General features: G+C 40.8%; 1 protein-coding gene across 1 annotated transcript in view; it reads left to right on the top strand.

Annotated features, from left to right (window-relative positions):
• The window catches only part of MYO3B (myosin IIIB), a 406,696-nt gene that overhangs the window by 186,364 nt on the left and 194,821 nt on the right, over window positions 1-25,511 (top strand). The window contains exons 14-22 of the mRNA XM_047084875.1: window positions 36-238; window positions 4,717-4,815; window positions 5,189-5,303; window positions 11,707-11,833; window positions 12,607-12,817; window positions 13,657-13,804; window positions 15,054-15,207; window positions 16,393-16,481; window positions 18,423-18,552. Of these exons, the coding sequence (XP_046940831.1) occupies window positions 36-238; window positions 4,717-4,815; window positions 5,189-5,303; window positions 11,707-11,833; window positions 12,607-12,817; window positions 13,657-13,804; window positions 15,054-15,207; window positions 16,393-16,481; window positions 18,423-18,552 (1,276 nt within the window). The remainder of the gene's footprint in view (window positions 1-35; window positions 239-4,716; window positions 4,816-5,188; window positions 5,304-11,706; window positions 11,834-12,606; window positions 12,818-13,656; window positions 13,805-15,053; window positions 15,208-16,392; window positions 16,482-18,422; window positions 18,553-25,511) is intronic.

The following is a 25,511-nucleotide window of genomic DNA, read 5'->3' as shown; positions in this document are numbered from 1 at the left end:
GGAAGCTCCTCCTGACTGTTGTCTGTTTGGCACAGGCCAATAATCAGACCCTGAGAGAGAAAATCCTGCAAGTCAACTCCCTGGTGGAAGCCTTTGGAAATGCACGCACTGCCATCAATGACAATTCCAGCCGTTTTGGAAAATACCTGGAAATGATGTTTACACCAACGGGAGCTGTGATGGGGGCAAGAATCTCTGAGTATCTCCTTGAAAAATCCAGAGTTATAAAACAGGCAGTGTAGGTACACTATTTTATCACTCTGTTTTTGTTCTGGAAGATAGACCAGGAGGCTTTCATAATCTTAATGAATCCATTTCACCCTTGTTCTTAGCATCCAAGGTCCCCCTACCCCCAGACTTCCCAAGAACAAGGAATTATTTAAGCAAAGGATAGTGGTAATTTCTAACCTAAAAGATATTTGCAGGCTGAGTACAGAGGGTTGGGGTGGGAGTACTTTGGGATCAGGATGCCCTTTTCTTCTGAGCTGGTACTAGGTAGAATTTAGCAACATTGTGAATACTTCTAAAAATCATTGGGTACGTTAAAATTTAATTTGTATATTAAAAAAAGCACTGATAGTATTCTGCGTACTGATTTTTTCCCCTAGATTCAGTAGGGGGGAAAAAACCTTTGTTTTAGGAAGAGCATGGACCTCTCTGGATTCAGATGCCGACTCTGACATTGACTGTTCTTGGTTATGTCACTTAACCTCTCTGTGCCTTATCTGTAAAATGGGGATGCTTGTATTGCCTACCTCATGGATTTGCTATGAAGATGAAGGAGTTCATTTATATAAAATTACTTTAAAGAGTGTCGTGTGTAGTACATGTTATTAGAGGGCTAGCCATGCTTCCTATTATTATTGCAGGACACCAGACTTCCTCAGGAGCATGGTCCATTCGTGCATTATTCAGTAACTCCTGAATGCTTGTTGTATGCTAGTGTTGAGCTCTCTGCTGGAGTTGCAAGACAAGGTTGCAGTATTCATGGAGCTCAGACTGGATGGGGGATTGTTGGGGGAGGGGAGGGAGGACCACAGGCATTAAAACGAGTAAATAAACAAATGCAGAACCATTATGATAAGTTCCAGGAAACAATATAAAGTGCTATGAAGGTAAAACAAGAGAAGGAAGGGCACCCGACCTAATCCAGGAAGACAGGGGCTCCCTGTGTATGAGACAGTTAATCTGAGACCTGAGGATTGCTAAGAGTTGGCCAGCAAGGTGGTGCTCTTCCCAAAAAGGGGGAGACAGGCAAAGATGAGCCTGAGACCAGATCATGCAGGGCTTTGGAACCAGGCTGGGGATTTCGAACCTTATTCTAAAGGCAATAGGAAACCATTTAATGTTCTCAAGCAGAGGAGTCACAAAACCCAAGGGGCATTTTGAAATGATTTCTCTGGTTTCAGTGGGGAAAATGGATTGAGGAGGTGCAAGAGGGATTGTGTTGAGACCATTAGAAGACTGTTTGTTGCCAGATCCATGTGAGATAGAATGTAGGCCTGCACTAAGATAGTAGCAGTGGAGGGAGGTGGAAAGACGTGGATGAATCTGAGAGATATTATGCAAGAAGAATCTACAGGACTTGCTCTAGGATAAGGGTTCAAGCATCCTCTCCTGCCACACATTTGCAGTTTCTTCACAAAATAGGGACTGGCATGCAAATTAAACAAATGAACAAAAAGACAGAGTGAGAGTTATTTCAGGTTCCCTGTGGCTTCTTGATTAATTTTTATGAGGTCACTTGCTTCTTTCTCCCCAAATTAGGGTGATTTTAAAGTTTATGGAGCTGCATCCGACAGAATGGAAAACACAGTTTTCTATGTTCAAATGTAAAAGGTCTTTTAGGAAGATAATGTGAAGAGGGTTCCAATCACAGCTATGTCACTTATTTTATATGTCACTTAGTGTAAATATCCTCATATCGTATTTTCCTTACATGCAAAAAGGGCATAAGAAAGTCATCCATACAGGACTATTATGAGAATCAAATGAGATAATGTGATTTATACCAAATATAAACTCTGAAACATAATAGGTGCCTAATATACCATAATATTATTGTTAAGTTTATTCAATCTGATAGAAGTGATGAGGTAAAATAGGCTGAAGATACTGAATGAGGAGAAAACGGGGCTCATGCAAATCCTGTTCACCTAACGTTTCTGATCTGCTCCCTTCTGAGCACATAGTAGGATTTCTCTTTTACGTACACTGTGGTTGGATGTGGTCATATGATCAGTTCTGGCAAATGAACGTGTAATGACAAGACCCTCTGGCAAAGTGCAAGATGGTGGCTGCTGCATCAGCCTAGGCCCATGAGTGTCTATGATGAGCACACCCCCTTCCCTTTGCTGACTCTCAGTGGGCAGGTACTCTGAGCAAGAAGTAACCCTTTGTTCAGTTAAGCCACTGAGATCTTTGGAATATTTGTTATCTCAACAAAACCTAACCAAACCTGATGGATACAGGATGAAAATTAAATTGAATTTATGTAGGGATGGATGTTGATAGGCAATGTTAAGAAGAATTAAAACTAGAGGTATCTGCAAAAAAAACTGTAAGAAGGTAAGATCAAGATGGGTCAGCTGAAGCCTGCACATTTTATCAGAGTTTAAAGAATAAGTGATATTTGCACCAGGCATGCTGATTCATAAAGCCCTAAAAGGGCTTTACCATCTCCATGAATGGTGCCATCATCGCTAGATGCTCAAGTTAGGTACCTGGGAGGCAGACTCTAGGTCCTTTTCTCACACCATCCTCATTCATTCTCTCAGGATGTTCTTTTAGTTGTTCCTCCAGATATATCTTTAAGCTTACTCTTGTTCTCCATCAGCACTATAATTGATACCTATCCAAGTTGCTTGCTCTCTCACCACGACCTCCTAATTGGTCTCCCTGCATCCATCTTGGCTTCTTACAGTCTAGTCTTCATCCTGCAGCTAGAATGTACTTTTTCAACACAGATCTACTCATGTTATATACTTAAAGTGCTTCTTGGCTCCAGTTTAATACACTTCAAAGAATTCTAATTGCTTAATCAACAAAGTCCTCATTATGGCCTAACAAGGCCTGGTATGGGCTGGCCCTGCCTACCTGCCCACCCCCTTCTCCCTAGCATCTTTTTGGTTCTATGTGGGTGTCAGGCTCAGAGCCCTTGTGTATATGTTGCTCCCTGTCTTTGGAATGCTCTTCCCCCTTCTTTCTGTAGCTCCTTCCAGTCCCTTCTCATGTTTCAGTGTTTGGCCTAAGTGTTATTTCCTTAGAGAGTCCTTCCCTTGACTTAACACAAGCAACCCTTATCCCCCAACCTTATTCTTCATCTTAGCCTTTTGTTTGTTTCAAAGCCCTCATCACAAGTTTCCTTGTTTTATCTAACTCTGTCACTAGAAGGGAGGCTCCAGAAGGCAGGAATCCTCTTAGTCCTGTATCCCTGGCACCTGGTACAGTGCTTGCTCTGACTGACACTAGGTAAATTTATTAGTTGAGGGAACAGATGAGTGAGAAATGGTGAGCAGAGGCATCTGGAATACAAGAGAGGAATAAGAATATCCTAGAAGAGCTTTGGCAGGATAAATGACAAAGGAAGACCAGGATACCTAGAAGAAGCTGAAGAAAAGAGTGGGGCCCGTGTCACAGATGGGAACAAGGAGTAGAACGATTTCTTTTCACAGAGCTAAATTGGCCAAAATGAGGATTTGTCAAATCCTGGGATATCAACAGAAGAGACTGCCCTCCTCCAGAGGAAGGAAAGGGACCCAGAGCAGGGCTTTTCAAACTGTCTATGCTGAAGGACCAGTTAAAAAAAATTCTTGGGGTGCCTGGGTGGCTCAGTTGATTAAGCATCTGACTCTTGATTTCGGCTCAGGTCATGATCTCGTGGTTGGTGGGTTTGAGCCCCACTTCGGGCTCTGCACTGGCAGGGGAACTGGTGCATACTGCTTTGAATTGCATTTGAAAGAACACAGGTTTGGGGCGCCTGGGTGGCGCAGTCGGTTAAGCGACCGACTTCAGCCAGGTCACGATCTCGCGGTCCGTGAGTTCGAGCCCCGCGTCAGGCTCTGGGCTGATGGCTCAGAGCCTGGAGCCTGTTTCCGATTCTGTGTCTCCCTCTCTCTCTGCCCCTCCCCCGTTCATGCTCTGTCTCTCTCTGTCCCAAAAATAAATAAATGTTGAAAAAAAAATTAAAAAAAAAAGAAAAAAAAATAAGAAAAAAGAAAGAACACAGGTTTGAAAGAGTGGAGACCTCAGTCTGGGACCCAGTTTTGCTCCCTACCTTGCCGTAGGACTGGAGAGCCACTGTCTGGGGCTCCAATAAAATAGGGAGATTGACTGACGTCTCTAAGCTGTTATCACTGTTTCTGAAGCAACACGGGTTACTAACAGAAGGCATGTGACACAGATGCCTCGTCCTTTGGGCTGTACTAGAAATATCTCTAAACGTGTATAACCTGACTGTGACGTATGAATGTTCCATTCTCTAAAACCTCCTTCTGCGTAAAGATAAGTGTACTTAATAATGTGACACTGTGACAATTACTATACTAATCCTATCACTATTACTATTCTGTAATTGGGATGTGGCAAATTTAATTGCCTGAAAATGCAAATTTGCTACAGGATAATATTTTTCACAGAAAGATGGTATAGATTACTTAAAGTGGGGAGGCCCCAGAATATGTCATTAATAATATCCTCTCCCCTCTTTTCTTCCAGGGGAGAGAAAAATTTTCACATATTTTACTATATTTATGCTGGTCTTTATCACCAGAAGAAACTTTCTGAGTTCAGACTTCCTGAGGAAAAGCCTCCTAGGTAAGTATCAGGGGTTTTAGTTGTTGATTTTTAATGAATGTGTAACTAGCAATTGAGAAAACTTGGAAATAAATGGAGCTGTTTTTCCTAACTGGACACTGATAGTGTCTTAAGTTGAAATACCCAAGGTGAATGGCACCATTTTCATTTTCCAGAAACTCAAAAGCTTAACTGCAGCCATTCACCTTTTGCATTTTCTAGAACGTTTAAAAACTTAACTGCGGCCATTTTACTCAGCCACATGCACCATTATTCCACTGCAATTGGACTGAAAGGGAAATGCCCTTGTGAAGAAGGAGCCCAGTGATGCCCTGGTATTTGGGGTGCCATTTGCCACGTCAATGCTCATTGTATTTGGTCATACTCCATTTAGGTACATAGCTGATGAAACTGGAAGGGTGATACATGACATCACTTCCAAGGAATCTTACAGAAGACAATTTGAAGCAATTCAGCATTGCTTCAGGATTATAGGGTTCACTGACAAGGTAGGTGATTCCCAAAAGAAAAAGAAACTCAGGTGTTAATATTCTTGTATCTTGTAGATGTGAACGTTCTAAGCTGGGGCAGGATACTTTCTTTTCAGATCCCATCTGGTCATGTATAAGGTCTTGCTCCTCAACGTATGGTCTGATCAGGCCAGAAATATTGTCATCATGTGAGAGCTTGTTAGAAATGCGGACTCTCAGGTCCATCTATGAACAGGTGAACCAGAATCTGCATTTTAACAAGAAGCACAACTGAATATTAAATTAGAAGTACTGTTGTAAGTGCCACATGCCTGCAAATTGTTACCGTTGTCATCAGTTCACTACAGCTGTGATAACAAACACCAAAACAATACTGCCCTTTTCTGAGTTGGGGTTGTTCCAGCCATTAAAGTGTGTTGTGTAATATGAATATAGGAATATGTAGGTTACACCAAGGCTCAGAAATATATTTATGCAAGTAGCTCCTTGTGCACCAAAACAAATTAATTTAAACCTTTTCAACTTTCTTGCAGTCACTTCCTTCTCCATGGTACACAGTTGCACATTATTACCTCTAGCTCTAAGTACTCGACTACTCTTATCTTACGAGATACAGGCTGTCTCTATTAAATATATGCCAGGGGTGACAGAAGATATTTATAACCCTAGGTTCAAATATTATTCTGTGATACATTTATGTCATAGTTTCTGGGCTTCATGCCATCAATTTGGCAAAATACACAGATTCTTTTGCTTTTCCAAGAAAGGAGGTGAATGATTAGGAGGTAGGTGAGAGTGTTAAATCTTAAGGGATTAGATTACAAGACACTCCAGTTACCCTGGGACAGCCACTCTGGGTAAAGTATTGCTTCTGTAATCTAATGAGTTTGGCCAGCCCTTTCCTTCCCAGCATGGCTGATTTTAGTCATAATAATACCTTTCTTTTCTTCTAGCCAGCTGTTAATTTTCTCTGTCTGCCTCCCACTGACTTTAGACTGACAGACAGTGGAAAATCCCAAAGGTCAGATAAAAACAGAACTGTATTTCCCTTGGCTCCTTAGAGGAGAGCAATTAAACAGGTTCCAGCCTTATTAAAAGACCTTTATGGTTATTAATTTGTAGAGCTGATTGTTATCAAGATGCACCACCAGAAGAGTCCAAGCGTGGTGGAGATGGCAGTAGAATGATTTCAAGTCACCTCGGTCATGCCAAAGTGTTCAGGGGCATACTACCTGAAAAGGGTACAGGAACAATAGAGAAGTTAGTCATAAGGTCAATAATATTTTGCTTTCAATGACTATAAAGATGGGTGTAGAATACTGTGAAGAGATTGGTCCTAGCTCTCAAAGAATGTATATAATGGCTTTGTTCTAATAATAGAAATGTATTGCAAATAATAATAAATCAAGCTGTTTTAAGATAACAAAAAACAAAACAAACTATGCTAAAAGTATTGTCTTTGAGGTAAGCCATCCCTAACCCTTAATGAAAAAAAAGTATAGTAGAATTGAATTGAATGAATGAATGAATAAATGTGAAAAGAAAGAAGTGTAAAAAGTGGTAGACATAATTTCTGCCTGATCTGGACTGTAAAATGAATAACGAGAATGTAATGATATGTTTATAGTTTCACCATGTCCCATATTAATTGATACTGGAAATAAACCAACTTACGTCAGCAACCTTGGAAATGGAAGGAAGAGGCTGGCTCTGATCTCTCTGATCTTAAATTCTTTGGTTATATCTTTGTCTATATATCTATAGACAACCTGTTTTTGCTGAATTCACTCAGTTTACTTTATAAACTCAAAGTAGTTTGACTAAATTCAGAAAGATTCAGGTGAACGTAGTCAGGGATCAGATGCCAAATAGCTGATGTATCAGAACTTTTTCTTAAGTTTATTTCTAGACAGAGGGACATTTTCTAGACATAGCTTAAATAAACTGGTCAATTTAATCAAAATGATGGTCACCCTCTTTTCTTATAATGTCACTAAGTACCCTGCAGGAATCCTCATAGTATTCTTCAGATTCCTCCAAACTCCCATAGCAAAATTATAAGTAGCAAACCTTAGTGCAGACTCAAGAACATGAATTTTAATTCTGGGACATCAGCCAAAAGTATCAGAAAGAACACTTGACCCTGAGTTTATTGTAAAGAAACCTCCCTGGTAGAAGGAGTCTTTGACTAACAATGATGGTTCCTTGCAGGGGATTGGGCAGGGGTTGGGAGTTGGGTGGGTGGGATTATACCTAACACCCTATTATGAAGATCCATGCCTTTTTGGAATCAAACATTATTATTTTTGTTTAATATTAATGCTTGTCTTGCTGGTATATGAATAATCATAATGTATTAAATTGAGTTTTAGGTATGTTTATATTTAATACTACATGAAAAGATTTTAGGCAGATTATCTGTGTGAGGGTCAAGATTGGATATTTTACTGCAGATCCCTTGATGAAGAGGTTAGGGAGAAGGCTTTGAGATTAGGGCAAAATTTTTTCCCTTTCTTCAAGACAGATTATGTATTTGGGAGAATATTGCTGAAGAGAAACCGAAGGGTTTATGTGTTAAAATGTAAATGGGAGATCTTGAGGATTTTCAGTGTTCAAATGATAGACAATAGGACTTACCACGTTTTTAAAACTTTATTGATGTATGATTGATATACACCCCCTACCCTCAAATGTTTTTAAACCCATCATTGGCTTTCAAGATACAGATGTTGTGAAAACATTTTTCTTTTTCAGAGGTGAAACATCCTCTGAAAAGGAAACTGAAGAAAGGTGTTGGGATAGAGCCCGTAAGGGAGAAAGCCCTTTAATTGGGCCTAATGTGGTACTTAGAGCAGCTGGTAAAAAACTAGAGACTTGTAAAAAGGAAACAAGGTAAAGAGATACTGAGAGGACAAGTAAATGCCTAGGAGAGGAACAGAGAAACAACTACCATGAGATGCCTGTGAGCCAGGCTGGGAGCAACTCCAGGCTAAATGGAAATCAGCTCCAGGCTAATGGAAAACTAAGATCCTTCTCAATTTTCTGCTTAGCTTTAACTTTATTGAGAGAATACCTACATCAGTGAAAGGAGTATCTTCTGAGAAAAGGAAAGAAGCAGCAAAGACATCCTGCATGAGATGTTGATGGAGAAAGGCTCTTTCTTCCCCACTTCTGATTGATGATAAAAATGAATTCATACTCATCAACAGTGAATTGGGAAACCAGCTGGAGGAGTTGTTAGTCTTCTTGAGAGTATTCCTGTCCTGAGTGAGGTTATTTTGTGTTATCACGTAGAAAGTTGAAAACATAAGAAATAAAAAATAGAGCATTGTAACAAGATTCTGTAGCAAAGGCAGGATGCCAGGAAAGGGTGCATAGAGCTGGAGATCAGACAAGAGGAAATAAGCAAAGTGAGGAAGGTGAAAATCTTTCTCAGGATAGCTGTGGGGAGAAAAGAAGAGACTTGATGAAGAAGTACTGGGGGTGGGGCACGCCTAGGTGGCTCAGTCAGTTGAGCATCTGACTCTTGATTTCTGCTTAGGTCATGATCTCACAGTTCATGAGATTGAGCCCCACATCAGGCTCTGCGCTGACAACGTGGAGCCTGCTTGGGATTCATTCTGTCTCTCTCTCTCTCTCTCCCTCCCTCCCTCTCTCCCTCCCTCCCTCCCTCCCTCCCTCCCTTTATCCCTCCCACCCTCCCTCGCTTGCATGCCTGCTCACACTGTCTCTCAAATAAGCATTTAAAAAAAAAAAGTACTGGGGAGGGAGATGTAATCCCACAGATGAACTTCCTACTGATTGTCCTCTAACATGACAGTATATGGGTGATGTTTTGACTTGACCATAAGGGTGGATATAGGTTCCTAGGCCAGAAAGGCAGAACTAATTAATCTAAGGGGGAGACTGAAGGAGTCAAGTGGAATAGCTTGGAATTGTAGCATAAAGAGCACTCTAAGGCTAATTCCTCCATAATGAGGTCAACATTGGATACCCTTCTCAAGTTCCCTTGTCTAAACCAAGGAAGAAGACCCAACCTACCATTAGGTTCAGTCATTCACAGTGTTTGAACCCTAAAATTTTCACTGAAGGTCACATGGGTAGTTTTGTTTTTTAAAAGAGCAAATGTCTGAGTATTGTGCTGAAGAGAATATTGCCAGAGAAACAACTAGGTGAGAACTACCATTTCCTTTGGGGATAATCACCCCAGTGGTGAAATGCCTGGAAGCCCTATTTTGGGAGGTTTCATGCCTTGTATGGTCATATATGTTGCATGTGTGTGTGTTAATTAGAGGAAGTACATTTTTTTCCTCAGAGTATTGAGAGTTTAGATAACTTTTTGAGATAACTGGATACAGAAATAATAGATATATCAAACTCATTGCCTTAGAGTCTCTGTTTACCCCCTGGGAAGTTGCTTGCTTGTTGCATTCCATGAGCTTCATATTGTATTGATCGAGATAATGAGGTGCTGTCATGTTAAATCCACACTAGTCCCAGAAAACCCATTTGGTCGGTGTTCTCCTTAGCCAGTCTTAAGTTGTGTGATTAAAACAGTGATTCTTGACCACAGAAACAGGACAATTTGCCTTTGATTTAGAAGTTTGAAGAACAATATTTATCTAGCAGAAGCCTGGTCTAAAATCCTCATTTGTCTTTGTAGCATTATCAGGTATCCAGCAGATGTCACTATTACAGTCTATGTTCAGTTGTTGGCTTTACTGAGGAATGTTCACAGGAAGGCTCAATTTGGGAACAATGCTTTATCAATGATCTAATGACGGTTCCTATTAGTTTGCTGCTGTGTATAGTACTAAATCAAGTTCCTCACCTGAGTGTTTTTGTGGAAGTACTTTTCTCTATAAGCATAAGATGCAGAAATTTACTGGCTACCCATTTATCTCACCTACAGGAAATACATATGTTTAAATAAATAAATATACTTTATATTTTACCACTAATGCTACTTATATATTTAACTTTCAATATAAAAATAGGGCTTAGATAATCTAAACTATCTTCACTCACAACACTCTGACATCAAATGTGTGGAGTTTTTTTCCCCCCATAGCAACCAATTCTCCTATAATTCAATTCGCTTCTGATACTGTCTACCTGGAGTTAATATCTGATCACACAAGTGAGGGGTTCAGTTCCCTAAGACTGCTCCCACTTCAGACACTAATGGCAAGTCCTGCTTGTTCAGTAGGGTTCTCCTAATGACCAAATGGCTATGAAATGGGAGGTTTAGGGTCCCAAGATCCCAAACTTGAGTTTATTAATTGGATAGAAGGACTCAAAAAACTTGGGAAAACAGTTTACTTTATTATAAAGGATAAAACTCAGGAGAAGCCAAGTGAAAGAGGAGATACATAGGGCAAGGTTTTGGGAAAGGGGTACCCCTCCTCTCACCACCTTCATGTGTTCAACAACCTGGAAGTGTTCTGAGCCTCATCAGTTATGGGTTTAAATGGAGGCTCCATTACATAGGCATGAATGATTAAATTATTGCCAATTGGTGATTAACTCAATCTCAGGATTCTCCCCTCCTTGGAAGTCCAGGATTCAGCTAAAAATTCTTACCCTTTAATCTGTGGTCTCTCTAGCAACTAGCCCCCATTCCCTAAGAGTCACCTCATTGGCATGAACTCAGTTACGGCTGAGGGGCTTACTCTGAATGACAGAGGATATTCCTTTAACACCTACCACTCATAATCCCAAGGGTTGTATAAACTCTTGTGCCAGAGATTGGAGTGAAGACCAAATCTATGTTTTTATTATATCACAATATCACAAATAATTTCTAGTGAGTCAGAATATTTCCTGACCTCATTCATAATTATATACTCTATTATTTAACTTCAGAATGTTCAATGAGCCATTAATAAATGCCCTGATAACTATTTCATAAAAGCTATTCAAAAGAGGTTAAGGAAACATCTCCTCTCTTGTGTTGAAGAAAGAACATACCTGAATTTGAGAGTTGGTATTAGTGAGGGAAGTGGCTCAAAGTGGCATAAAGAACAAAGAAGATCAGTTCTCCCTGACGGAAGCATTTCATGGTAAGAGGTTCACGCTGCAGAACAACTTTGTTCCATGCAGTCATTAGTCTCAGGAATCCTAGTCAGCTGCATAGTTGAGGCTGGGTTTTTGGGCGGTCCAGCCAGCAATAATGGGAAAGAAAGCATGGAGGAGGCATGCTTGTTTCTGTAAAACTGGGCTCAGAATTGCCCACGTCATTCCTCTTGCTCCTTTGTTAAGAGTTTAGTTCTACTGTCTAACTTCAAGGGAGGTTTGGAAATTATTTGTGTGCCCAGGAAAAGGGTGTGTGTGTGTTGGACTTCAGTGGACAACTAGCAGAGCTGGTGGTTTGTTAGTTTGATTGGCAGTGACCAAACATGGCTCTTGCTGTCCTTTTCAGGAGGTGCACTCAGTGTACAGAATTTTGGCTGGGATTTTGAATATTGGAAACATTGAGTTTGCAGCTATTTCCTCTCAACATCAGACTGATAAAAGTGAGGTGCCCAATGCTGAAGCTTTGGAAAATGGTAATTGTTTGATGTCTGTGCACTGTGTAGCCAAAATACATGTTTCTTTCACTTTGGTACTTTCTCAAGATGCTGTAAAATATAGAGTAGCTGTTGCTGGTCTCTGTACTGACTTTGGGTATTTTCACCAACTGGGATTTCCCAAAGGATGTCTTGTAGACCATCACAATTCTTTTTATAAGCTGCAAATAAATGCTCTGCAGAAAAGAATTTTGTGGCAGGTCACTTTGGGCAGTGGTGTCAACACTGGCTACTTTTGAAAACCAGCTACAAGTTTTTGAAAAAATACAAGAGGTGGATCTCTCTCTGAATCCACTGAATCAGCATCTCCAGGGGAGAAGTCAGGCACTATTTATTTTTGAAGTTCTATAGGAGATGATGGCACAAGGAAACCAAATCCTGAGTTAGGGAAAAAAAAACTGATTTAAATAAACACCATTTGTGTTAAACAGTATCTTTTACTGCCTTTAATAAAGTAATGTGCTTTTTGACTCTTGAGAAGAGTGTAGTCCCCGGCTATTTGACCAAAGACCATCTCCTCTCACTTTTTTTCATCAAATACCTGGGAAGAGCTTTCAGAACAGTGTGGATTTTCTGTTACTGTGTCCATCTGGATGCTTCTTGGTGTTAGGGACCTGGCTTGTTTACCTTTGCATCTGAAGTGCCTAGGGAGAGCCTGACACATAGTGGATGTTGAATAAATGCTGGCTGAATGAATGAATGGATGGATGGATGACTACATTCTCTGGTGTCATCCTTACCCTGTATTCCAGCTGCCTCCCTTCTCTGCATCAGCCCCGAAGAACTCCAAGAGGCCCTTATCTCACACTGTGTGGTCACCCGGGGTGAGACCATCATCCGTGCCAACACTGTCGACAGAGCCGCGGATGTCCGAGATGCCATGTCCAAAGCCTTGTATGCGAGGCTCTTCAGTTGGATTGTAAATCGCATCAATACACTCCTGCAGCCAGACAAAAGCATATGGCAAGTTCCCTCGAGAAGCAGAGGCCCTGGGAGAGCTGTCATTGACCCCAATGTCTCCTAGATTTGCAAGAGAAAGTGTTTGGTCCACTCATGAGTTTTCTTTAGTGAAGCTCTCAAGTCTTCACCTTTAAAAGGAGAATGGTATCCAGGACAATGGAAGAGGCACATGACTGACAGAGCTGTTACAGTGTATTGTTTAAGAGAACAGCTTTGTCTGGGAGCTGGGCAAACTGGGTCTGCATCTAAGCTCTAGAGCTGGATCAATCCCATATTCTAAGTCACAGTTTTCTCATCTGTAACATGAGGGTAATGATATCCTTCTCATAGTGTTGTTTTCAGAATGAGATGTAGTTTCATGTAAAGTTTTAAAGCACCATATCTTACATTATTTACATTATATCATTACATTACTACTGCTACTGCTGCTGTTACTACTATTTCTTTCTAAGCATTGACGGTTTCTATATTGTGGAAGAATTGACAACATCAAGTTCTAAAGAGTGTTCTTCCAATTAAGCCTTATGGGTGGGAAGGTGAAATAGTGAATGGGCAGCAGTTCTAGCCCCTTCCAATAGAGTGGTTCCTTGTTAATCTTTCTCTTTATGGAGCTTCTGAGTAAGATTTTAAAGGATTCTACTGCTTAAAAAAAGTTGGAAAGACTGTTGAAAAACTGAAGGAATGAATACTTTAAAACACAAACTGTTTCTTCCTTTAGAAGTGGCTGAATGCTGCTTTCCATGAGTGGGTATATATGTTGGTAACACACGGGCATATGTATTTAACATCATCCTGAGATGAATGTTTCTTCCCCTAACAATTTTTTTTTCTCTTCAATGCAGTAGTGCAGATGATGGTATGAATGTGGGGATCTTGGATATTTTTGGATTTGAGAACTTTGGGAGAAATTCATTTGAGCAGCTCTGCATAAACATTGCCAATGAGCAAATCCAGTACTATTTCAACCAGCACGTTTTTGCTCTTGAGCAGGTAATAGTGAACTCTGAAGTAACTAAACCTGGTGGGGAAGATGCCTCCAAGCTGCCCACAATTAGAAGGGGAAACCCTGTTAGGCTAACAGGTAAAAGATTCTAAGGAAAAAACCACTGGTGAGGCAGTCCTGCCTGTCCTGTCAAAATAAATAGTCTAAATTTAGCCTGAAGAAAAAAGTCTTCATTTCTGTGGAAAGTTACATTTCCTTACTGGTGACAAGCCAGTTATTTAATTGTTGCTTCTAAACTGTTTCATGCACCTTGTCCAAAATGCTACATTCTCTTTCTACCTTATTTAAGTAAAATAAGTGTCCAAAATGACACAGGCTGATGTTGAATTCAGGGCACAGGTTCTTACTGTTCTTAACTCCCAGATGGGCCATCCCCATCCCCTATCTCCTGCACACCAGGTCCCACAGTAACTGCTGGGGTGGGGGTGGAATGTCTCCAGGGAGGAGTAAGATATGTTCTTGGTTTTCTCCAAATGGAAGTCTTTTCACTATGAGTTTAATGGTAAATCAAATTGAGTGTGAAGCTCATGTGCCCAAAAGCTAGGGGACCTTCCCCTCCACCCTAATTTCTACCCCAACCCCAAGATTCTATCTTGTATGAAGTTGTTCAACAATGAAACATACTAAGCCCTTTGTTTTAATGTAGAAGTGAAGGCATACACACACTGTGCTGTGATTAGATAAACACGAAGTATTGGTTTTACCAGTGGACCTGGATAAATCTGGATCACCCACCCCTCCCCTCCCCTTCCACTCTGTGTGAAATTCCACCTCCTTTTCAGTCAAGGCTCCCTGCATTTATTTTCCCTGGGAAATCTGGAATTTTCTTTGTTTTCCAGCCGGAGATGATTCCCTTGCAGAATCCTTTGTAGAAGATAGATGTCTGTTTTCTTCCTGGTTTAAACCATATTTATCACCAAAATAGTTTTTTTTCAGCTTCCCTTCCATTCCATGTCAGTTTCTAAATTACAAGTTACCAAGTTGGTATTTGGGAGACAGGACTGTCCCTTCTTTTGCTGACTTCAGCTGCCTGCCACAGGCTGTGCCTGTAGGTCAGACTTAAACCCAAAGCTTCAACAGTGCTATATGCAGAAGACTCCTTTGCTACACCCATGAAACACAGCCTGTTTTCCACATACAGTCAGTGTTTCCAGACACAGAACGTGCATGCCAAAGCAGCCTGGTGCCACCTCCAGTTTTTTGGGCTGGAGACATTCACAATCCATTTCCCTCCAGGTGGAATATCAGAATGAAGGCATTGATGTTACACCTGTGATGTATGAGGACAACCGCCCACTCTTGGACATGTTCCTCCAGAAGCCCCTGGGACTGCTTGCACTTTTGGATGAGGAAAGTCGATTTCCCCAAGCAACTGATCAGACCCTGGTTGGTAGGTATCTTTTGTAAAAGGCATAATGCACTCAGAAGAGAACTTGGTTCATGTCATCAAATGAGCGTGGCTGAGCATTTTGGCCACCTGGTAGGCTATGCAAATATAGGCTCTATTTTTAATGCATTGAAATATTCAGCAAATGTCCTGATAGATTGTGTCTTAAAGCAAACCCATCACCAAGCCCTCCTCACACTCCTATTGCTGCCAACATAAATACCTTTATCCTTTGTCAATATCATTTTTTATACCTTCCTGTCCCTTATTTCCTATAACCAATAATTGCTTCTCCTCCTTTTCATACCCTTCTCTCATATCTTTGCCTGGATCCCATCCACCTCTAGTCCAAGTTTGTATAGAAGACCCTTCTGGTCTCATGGCTTCTAGACTCATACTTACCCTATCTACCCTGGACATCCCAGCTAATTTAGTCTTTCTAAAGCCACCCTTTCATTAGTTTACTATTGTCTACGGCCTGCCAGTAAGACACCTCATCCTAGCATTAAAGGCCCTTTGTATTCTATCCCCGTTCCCTTTGTCCATCTGCTTCTCCAGTCTTCAGTGTTGTACATGATCCCTTCCCTCGCTTAGATTGTGAGATATTTAGGGCAACAAAGCCCCAATCTTTGTATCCATTTAGTACTTAGCACAGATCCTCACACAGAGTAGGCTCTCAGTTACAACAGTAGCAAACATTGTTTATTGAGGGAGGAACAGAAAGCTTCAAGTCTTTTCCCCAGATAGGAAATTGATTGGTGGGAGAGATTCTCTTCAGGAGTTGACATTGTCACCTTCGGTGGTTTCCTTTTACCTGTGAAATCATCACAAGTTGCCATGATAAGTTTAAACAAGGGTTGTTTGCCTTCTTCTGTGGGATATCTTTATGGTTCTAAAGCTAATTGGTCAGAGTTCTGGTGTCATCAGTGTCCGTGCTAGGAGTTCTTAGAACAAAACAAGATGTTAGGGCATCGTCTGACGCTATAGACAAATACAAAACAACTAAACGAAGACTTGATGGTAAGCCCATTTCAACAGGGCATTTTTCTCTACTGTTGTACATACAACGACACTATCAGACTGCTCTGAAATCCCTTATTTGGGGTCACTCCTGGCTCAAGGAGTGACCTTTTGTTTGAAGGAGCCAACAATTCTCATTGTAACTTTTAAACATGAAAATCCACACAGATAAATTTGAAGATAATCTGCGATGCAAATACTTCTGGAGGCCCAAAGGAGTGGAGCTGTGCTTTGGCATCCTGCACTATGCTGGAAAGGTGAGACAAGTGTGTGTCATTAAACCTGAATTTGACAGGGGTCAGTGTCCATATTACCCTGTCTGTGCTGCTCACAAAATTTCTTGTGGGTTTCTTTTCTCCTTTTAATTCCTCTTGAACACCTAATCATAATTCCCAAACTTTCTCAGTGTGCTGCTCACAGAAAGTCGCCCCTGGTAAAGAAGCAATTTCTCGCTGGGGTGACTATGGAGCTGCCATCTGCCTCTACCTGAGGTTTGGCCCAGAAGTGACAGCTCTCCAGAGAGAGAACATAGTATAGCTTTCCCAGTGTTGAGCAGTGAATGTGCACATTAAAGTCATTTGGAAATGTGTAGGTAGCAGTGGAGGGTTCATATCACAGTGGGGCTCAGTTTTTAGCAGTTTAACTCTATGTGTCTTTAGGGAACAAAAAATGTCTAGATAAAAAGGGAAAAAATTCACTTCATCATCCAGATATTAAGCTTTTATATCATTAACAGAAATTTCCACCTTTCATAACTTATGCCTCAGTCTCATTTCAAGTTCCTGAAGTAGAGTAGTGACTAATTCAGGAAACTCTCTAGTTCTGCAGCCAACAACTCATTGCTTGAGTTACTCTCAAAGGAGCCATTGGAATTATGGCTAATTGGTTCTGGGGGGGTCTGCTGAGGCCCTGGGTCCAAAAAAAATGGGTGGGAGTTCAATAAAAGGCATTTTGGATTATTTTGTTGATGTAAGATTTATTGAAATTATTTTTACTTTTTAAAAAAATTTATTTATTTATTTTTTATTTTAGAGAGAGCATGCGTGGGGGAGAGGGGCAGAGAGAGAGAGAGAGAGAATTTTAAGCAGGTTTATACTCAGTATGGGCCCAGTGCAGGGCTCAATCCCATGACCCTGGGATCATGACCCATGCTTAAATCAAGGATCAGATGCTCAACTGACTGAACCACCCAGGCACCCTGAAATCATTTTTCATATTCATATCATAGTATTGAAATTAAGTATGCCTGACTGGAGGTTGGTTGAAAGGCAATTCTAATGTAAGTAGAGAGGATTGTTTTTCTCTCCACATAGTGCATAGTATCTATTTTGGATATTTGTTAGAAATTGCAACCCAGTTTTTACCCTTAGATCGTTCACTCACCTTAGCACTGATGTCTGCCCATATATTGATGTCCTTGACGTCTGAGATGCCCTTATCTAGCCTGCTCCCTCCTTTCCTATCCTCTTCCTTACACTTCCATTCTGTCTCCATGTCCTTCTATACTTATTTCCTATTCACCCATCTTCCCTTTCTCCTTCTTCTCCTTTCTTGATTTTAAGGGGCGGGAGATGGATAGGAAGGATCTTTTTCTTTCTGGACTCCTGTTCTTTTCTGAATTCATTTGTCACTCAATGCTTATTTCTCTGGAGTGTTCTTAAAATTTCTCTGACCTGGATCCCTCCTGTTCTGAGAACCAAAAATGGCTCAGCATCCCTGAGCGATCACATGCCGTGAGTACCTTGGGAAGCAACAACGGTACGGTGGGTATGGGCTCGGAGCCCAAAGTGTCTGGGTTTGGAAGCCTGCCTGTCACTTGTGAAATGTGCATATTATTTGTTTTCTCTCTAGGACTCTGTTCACCCACCAGTAAAATGGGGATAATAATAGTGTTTACCTCATAGGATGGATGCTTTACATATAGTGACCAAAGATATAGTACCCAATGTATTTTCATTATTATTCCGATGTGATATGACTCTTTTTTTCAAAGAGCACCTGGACAACAAGTTAAGATAAATTGGTGTGTCAGAAATTACATTTTTTTCCTCCTTACCTTGTGGACTGGATTTAAAAGCACAACTGTGTCAAGACAAATTCTGTACGTTGGTCGATTAATGACTGACCTCAGACAACTTACCAGTGTTGCTAGCAATGGATGATATTGACTAGTTTGCTATTTGCTGTTTACATTGCAGGTATTATATGATGCTTCTGGGGTTCTTGAGAAAAACAGAGATACTCTACCTGCTGATGTGGTTGTAGTCCTGAGAACGTCAGAAAACAAGCTTCTTCAGCAGCTCTTCTCAATTCCTTTGACCAAAACAGGTACCTGGAGCCCCTGACCTCCCTGGGCCTGATGCTTCTACAAGCACTGCTGGAGTTTTCTTGTTAGTGTCCAAATACTGCCAGGGCTCCACTACTACCACTTTGAACTTTAAGCAGGGGCAAAGGTCTATTCAACCAAATTCATGAAAAGGAAAGTGATTGTTTCTTTTTCAAGTTAATTGCACAGCATCAGTGTATATATACTGGGCATACATACAGACACACACACACCTTTTATAACATTAACTCTTAGACTCCTCATTTCTCTGCCTGCCACCTTTCCTTCTTCATTTATAAAGCCATATGTAATCACTAATTCGTGCTAAGCACTCCAGGGTGGTCTCAGTTTACCTAGAGTTATTGGGAAGGTTATTTCTGTTCACGTACGAACCTAAGTGGAGGGAATGTGGTGAATCCAAAGGTTATTCAGTCATGGGGTCCTCAGAGGTCACCTGGTCCAATTCACCACCCAGTCAATAACCCCACTCTCTTAATCAATTTAGAATAGGTCCATCACTGGCCTACGTGCCGGCCTTTGCCCACTTAGAGTCAGCTTCTGCTTAATGGCTTCTGTTTAGTTGTGCAGTCAGTTCTTAGGACAGGAGGCAGGAAACTAGGGCTGAAGAACAGAACTTCCCTGTCATTGCTATTTTGCCAAATAGGTTCCATTTGGGTCAAGTTCCTTTGATTTACCTGGGATCTGCTGCCTTTGGCTGAGGAGCAGACCAGGTCTTCTCAAAGCTTTCCTCTCAAGGGCATTATGTTTCTGAAGGTATGTCTGGAAACAGCTGCATTATGTTTTTATGAAAGGAGGAGAGACCTCTTTGTCACTGTTCATAATTTCTTTTTCTTTCTTCCCTCTCCCCTCTTGAAATCATTGGTGCCCGTGTGTAGTTTAGGGCCTTCGTCTGCTTAAAGAGAGTGGCTGCCAGGTCTGACTTTTAGCAACATGCAGAGGAATGAAAAGCTTGGCTAAGAAAAAAGCTACAGTCTACAACCTTTGCTTCATCTTAACTTGGAAAGAAAGTTGAAACCAGTTCTTAACTTTCTTCAAACATGCTCCTTTAAACAAAGATAGTAGGATGCCCATGAGAAGACTGCCCTCCAGCTTTCTTTCCAGACCTCCCTTGGGCAGAGCTGGGATTTTACTCATTATCTCCTTACAAAGATATCTAGCCTCAAAAATTGTTTCTAAAGAGATTGTTCATCCTGTGTTGAAGGTCAGAATATTAAGCTGCTAAATTTTAAAACATCTATATCATTTGTTTTTTGGTTTTAATGTATTAAAGCCTTTGAAGGTGGGAAAATTTTACTGGACAGGAATAGTTGTGTTGTTGTTGCTAGAATTATAAATATCGGTTTCAGAGTGACCAGATGTGAGCTGGGCTGGGGCTTCCTCACCAGACACTTAGGTCTTATCAGGCAACTTATGTGCAGGGGCAAAGATACAGGCATCATTAAGACCCCTACTTTGTGCTCTTTGAAATGAAATTTATCTAAATGACTTGTCAGTTGGCATTTACACTCTCATAAATATAAGTAATGATTTGTCAAATCTGTTCACAACTTTGGAATTTCCAATTTTTCAACTGTTGGCAACATAAAAACAATTTCTCAGCCTGGGCCACTAGGTGGTGCTATGCAAGAAGTCAGGCTCTGAAGAAGCCCTCTGTTTGCCCTTGATCCGCCTACATGGGAAAGGAACAGGAACAAAGAGATAGCCTGTGCTTTTTTTTTTTTTCCTTCCTTTCTTTTTGATTTTTGCTTTTCTCTGAAAGAGTTTTTCTCCTATCTTGTAACTCTTTCTGAATCTTGCCTTCAAACTGCGTTCCACACATCCTGGAGGAAATAGAAGTGAAAAAGACTAGAAACAAACGTGTTTTCCTAACAAGCTTCCTTGTATTCCTGAGTCCCCTATATTGTGCATAATAATTTCTTTTGAAATCCTAAGCCTTATTTTCTTCACATTTTGAATATAATTAAGAAGCCACGAAAACACATCAAAACTAATAAGCATGATTTTATTTTCTTTTTCTGAAACTGCTCATGTAACAATGGCTTCAGTCAACATTTATAGAATAGCTTCTAATAATAAGGCATCATTTAGGCAGTGAGGTGAATATAAAGATAAAATGACTTTGCTCTAAAGCAACTGGAACTTTCTTTTACCTTCACTTTCTATCTAGAATTTTTCTCCCTATGATGATATTTGCCCTCAAACATCAGTTCTAAAGAGATTGTGCATCCAATGGTGAAGGTCAGAATATTAATTAAGATTCTAAATTTTAAAACATTCATACTCTATATTTTTTGGTTTTAGTATATTACAGCCTTTGAAGGTGGGAAAACCTTACTGGACAGAAATAGTTCGTGCTGTTTTCACTGAAATTGCATATACTTGTTTCAGCATGTGCCCCTTATGAAAGCAGAAATGGTTTTCTGGCTGGAAGCAAGGTCCCACATAACCTAGCATTTTGAAAATGAATATGCTGATATTTTCAGTGCACGAGAAACCATTTTCTTGGTTGTTTTTATTTTTATTTATCCTGCTTCAAACCCTTAAATACTTGTCTTATTAAAATGAAATGGGTTACTAGTTCCGTGAGCATAGATGTTATGGGAAGCTACTTTACAAACTTCTTTTAGGAGATGAACTGCAGAGAGGAGGGAGAAAAGTCAAAGTTGGGAAGCTTTGGAGGCTGTTAGCATCAAACTTTAAAAAGAGGTCCAGTGTTGGACTCCGGTTTTGGGAGAAGAGGACGTTGTAGGATGTTGGTAGTACTCTGACTCCTGGTCTTGGTGGTGGTTACGAGTACGTTTGCTTTGTAATCTGTTATGCTGTACGTGTGTTTTACATGCTTTTCTGTACATTCTATTTCACGATAGCACTTTTATTTTCCAAAAGATAGAGAAGACATCTTAAAATGCAAAGAAAAACTTTCATTTCTTTCCCTAAGATTTCCTATTCACTTAATTTGGGGTTTCCTGGTAGCCAGACCGCTGCAGCCTTTTGCTTTCAAATGCAGGCATCAGAGAGCTTCTGGCTGACATTCCTGTCCAGTTAAGTCAGCCTCCTCTCTGGGCTGCTGGGCAGGTAACAGTCCCTTCATTAGTGGATAGAAGAAGTATCGGTTGGTCTAATTTCTTATCAAGGTTGAGAGGATTAACCTCAATGTGTCTTTGTGTCAAACTGTAATAAAAATCAGAGAAAGTAATCCAGTTGACATTTTCCTGTTTCCTGTACCCACCTTCCCATTCATGTTGTACATCCCCAAATACTGAAAAGGTTAAAAAAACATGGGGTGTGAAGTCACGAGGTGCAGGGCTCCTCCCAAATTTCTGTAGCCCCCTTGCCAGCGGCCCCTCCTGGCACATAGCTGCATCTGGTGAGAGAGATGCCTGTGCCTGATGACACTCCCATTCCAAGATACTCGGTGGTGATTGGGCGAATGGAGGCAGCTGCAGACAACATGGATTCTCAAACCTTCAGGACCACTCTCTTGCCTGTCCATGGGCCACTTCAAACGTGGTGAAATTTTCTTTGTAATCCTTCCTCTCAACAGGAAATCTCTGAAGATTTCACGTGTGAAAATTTGATGTGGCAGCAACGTTGCTTTCTAACCCTTCAGCTGGGACTTTTCAAACTGAATGATCTAGGTGGAAAAACATTAAAAGGAAAGATGTTATAACAAGGTTTCATTGCATATTTCCTTGTTTGGGAAACATTCCGCTTGCTACTAATAAACTAGAGAAAAGTTCAAAAGGCTCAAGGGAAGAAAGAAAAGAGGAAGTTTCAAAAGGAACTTGAAGAATCCATTTCTGTCTTTGAATTGTGAATTCTGACTTCCAAATAGGAGTTTGGGGTTTTAAAGGAGTTAGGAACTGGGGAGAAACTAGAAAAACAAAAGTAGTGCCAAAGGGAATATTCTCTGAGCCTCAAAGTCTGGTTTTGCTTCAGAATCTAGAACTGAGTTTGGCTCTATTTTCTCCTGTCCAGGCTCCCCAGATCTTTCCCTTGGAATTTGATGTGAAGTGAAAATCAACAGTAAAGCCTCTTGATCTTGACTTCCATTGGTTCCTCCTTTTATTCGGATGGGGGTGGGTGGGCAAGATGAGCTCCCACATTATATCTGCAAAGGACTCCAACACCATCACTGCTGAAATATTTCATTGTTCCTGATTCTGTAACTTACCAAATTGGGCATTCAGCTCTTAAGAGGATGCCTTTTGGGAACTGTCTCTCAGAGTTTTCATTTTTCACTTCCATGCTGGTTTCTCCTCCATGCTGGAAGTTCAGAAAATGGGTCTGGCAGGATGAGCTGACTCCAAATGACGAGGTTCCAGGGTCACAGCCATGGGCAGTGCTTGCCTCCTCTGAAACAGCAGCTCTAATGAGCCAATCCTGTCAGGAAGCCCTGAGGGGTGAGTTCTTTCTCACACAGAGGCCTGCTTCTTTCTGTTTAAGAACGTGTTTCAGTCAGTAGATAATTATATATTTAGCATCTATCTAGATATGGTGTTATACATAGTCCTTTCTGGAAGGAATAAAAGAAAATCTCAGCCCGAATAGTCAGGGACAGATAGTGCGGATCCTAAAATGTATAAAGGATACACAAAAGAAATGTAAATTATGAATAGGCATGTAAATCAATACTTGGGGACAATATAAGCACTGAGTCTATACAAGTAAAAGTAGAAGGAAAAGTCATGGAAATATCATGTGTTGATTGAGGTAAAACTTCTTTTAACTATAAAGACTTCTTGGAAGAGGTTTTTGTTTTGTTTTTTGTTTTGTTTGTTCATTTTAATGTAGAGTAGAGAAAATTGAGCAGTCTGGGAGTAATGAGGCATGCTAAGCCAGGGTCTACAGCACTGGAAAGGAGAGGTAGGCAGCGGGATGATTAAGTGAACAGAATGCGAGGAAAGGACTCAGGGCAGAGGGAAGGAAGCAAGATGGAGAAATGATGGCAGTCTGTTGAGCCAAGAGTGGGCTTCTGATGCCTTTTGAAACAGTGTGAGTGGTCAAGTCAGGCTTCTAAAGAGAACAGTTTCAGGGTGACAAAGGAAACTTATACAGGGGTGTTAAACACTGACTAGGAGAGCCAGGGTGCTCCCATGTGTCTATGTGGAACTGTGTATGAGTAGATGCTCCATAAATACTTCTACATTCTACTTTTTTTTTAAGTTTATTTATTTATTTTGAGAGAGAGAGAGTGCATGGGGGAGGGGGCAGAGAGAGAGGGAGAGAGAGAGAATCTCATGCAGGCTCCACTCTGTCATCGCAGAGAACAATGTGGGGCTCAAACCCACCAACCTGAGATCATGACCTGAGCTGAAGTTGGATGCTTAATCGACTGAGCTACCTAGGTGCCCCTACATTCTACATTAAGACCTAGCATCCATTTTGAGTTAATTTTTGGTGAGGTGTAAGGTTGAAGTTCATTTTTTTTCCGTATGTCCAGTTCTAAAACTTTTGAAATGACTATCCTTTCTCCATTGAATTGCTTTAGCATTTGTCAAAAATCAGTGGTTATATTTGTGTGGGTCTGTTTCATTGATCTATGTATGGAATTCTTCAATACCACATTGTCTTTACTATTGTAGCTTTATAATAAATCTTTATTTATTTTTTTTTCAATATATGAAATTTATTGTCAAATTGGTTTCCATACAACACCCAGTGCTCATCCCAAAAGGTGCCCTCCTCAATACCCATCACCCACCCCTCCTCCCTCCCACCCCCCATCAACCCTCAGTTTGTTCTCAGTTTTTAACAGTCTCTTATGCTTTGGCTCTCTCCCACTCTAACCTCTTTTTTTTTTTTCCCCTCCCCCATGGGTTTCTCTTCACTTTCTCAGGATCCACATAAGAGTGAAACCATATGGTATCTGTCTTTCTCTGTATGGCTTATTTCACTTAGCATCACACTCTCCAGTTCCATCCACGTTGCTACAAAAGGCCGTATTTCATTCTTTCTCATTGCCACGTAGTATTCCATTGTGTATATAAACCACAATTTCTTTATCCATTCATCAGTTGATGGACATTTAGGCTCTTTCCATAATTTGGCTATTGTTGAGAGTGCTGCTATAAACATTGGGGTACAAGTGCCCCTATGCATCAGTACTCCTGTATCCCTTGGGTAAATTCCTAGCAGTGCTACTGCTGGGTCATAGGGTAGGTCAATTTTTAGTTTTTTGAGGAACCTCCACACTGTTTTCCAGAGCGGCTGCACCAGTTTGCATTCCCACCAACAGTGCAAGAGGGTTCCCGTTTCTCCACATCCTCTCCAGTATCTATAGTCTCCTGATTTGTTCATCTTGGCCACTCTGACTGGCGTGAGGTGATATCTGAATGAGGTTTTGATTTGTATTTCCCTGATGAGGAGCGACGTTGAGCATCTTTTCATGTGCCTGTTGGCCATCCAGATGTCTTCTTTAGAGAAGTGTCTATTCATGTTTTCTGCCCATTTCTTCACTGGATTCTTTGTTTTTCGGGTGTGGAGTTTGGTGAGCTCTTTATAGATTTTAGATACTAGCCCTTTGTCCGATATGTCATTTGCAAATATCTTTTCCCATTCCGTTGGTTGCCTTTTAGTTTTGTTGGTTGTTTCCTTTGCTGTGCAGAAGCTTTTTATCTTCATAAAGTCCCAGTAATTCACTTTTGCTTTTAATTCCCTTGCCTTTGGGGATGTGTCCAGTAAGAAATTGCTACGGCTGAGGTCAGAGAGGTCTTTTCCTGCTTTCTCCTCTAGGGTTTTGATGGTTTCCTGTCTCACATTCAGGTCCTTTATCCATTTTGAGTTTATTTTTGTGAATGGTGTGAGAAAGTGGTCTAGTTTCAATCTTCTGCATGTTGCTGTCCAGTTCTCCCAGCACCATTTGTTAAAGAGACTGTCTTTTTTCCATTGGATGTTCTTTCCTGCTTTGTCAAAGATTAGTTGACCATACTTTTGTGGG

Source organism: Lynx rufus, unplaced genomic scaffold (assembly GCF_022079265.1).
Source record: "Lynx rufus isolate CCGP_SWC_20201006 ecotype Redwood Valley unplaced genomic scaffold, mLynRuf1.p SCAF_2, whole genome shotgun sequence".
NCBI lineage: Eukaryota > Metazoa > Chordata > Mammalia > Carnivora > Felidae > Lynx > Lynx rufus.
Note: the sequence above shows the minus strand (reverse complement) of the source record. Positions and strands in the feature narration are given on the sequence as shown.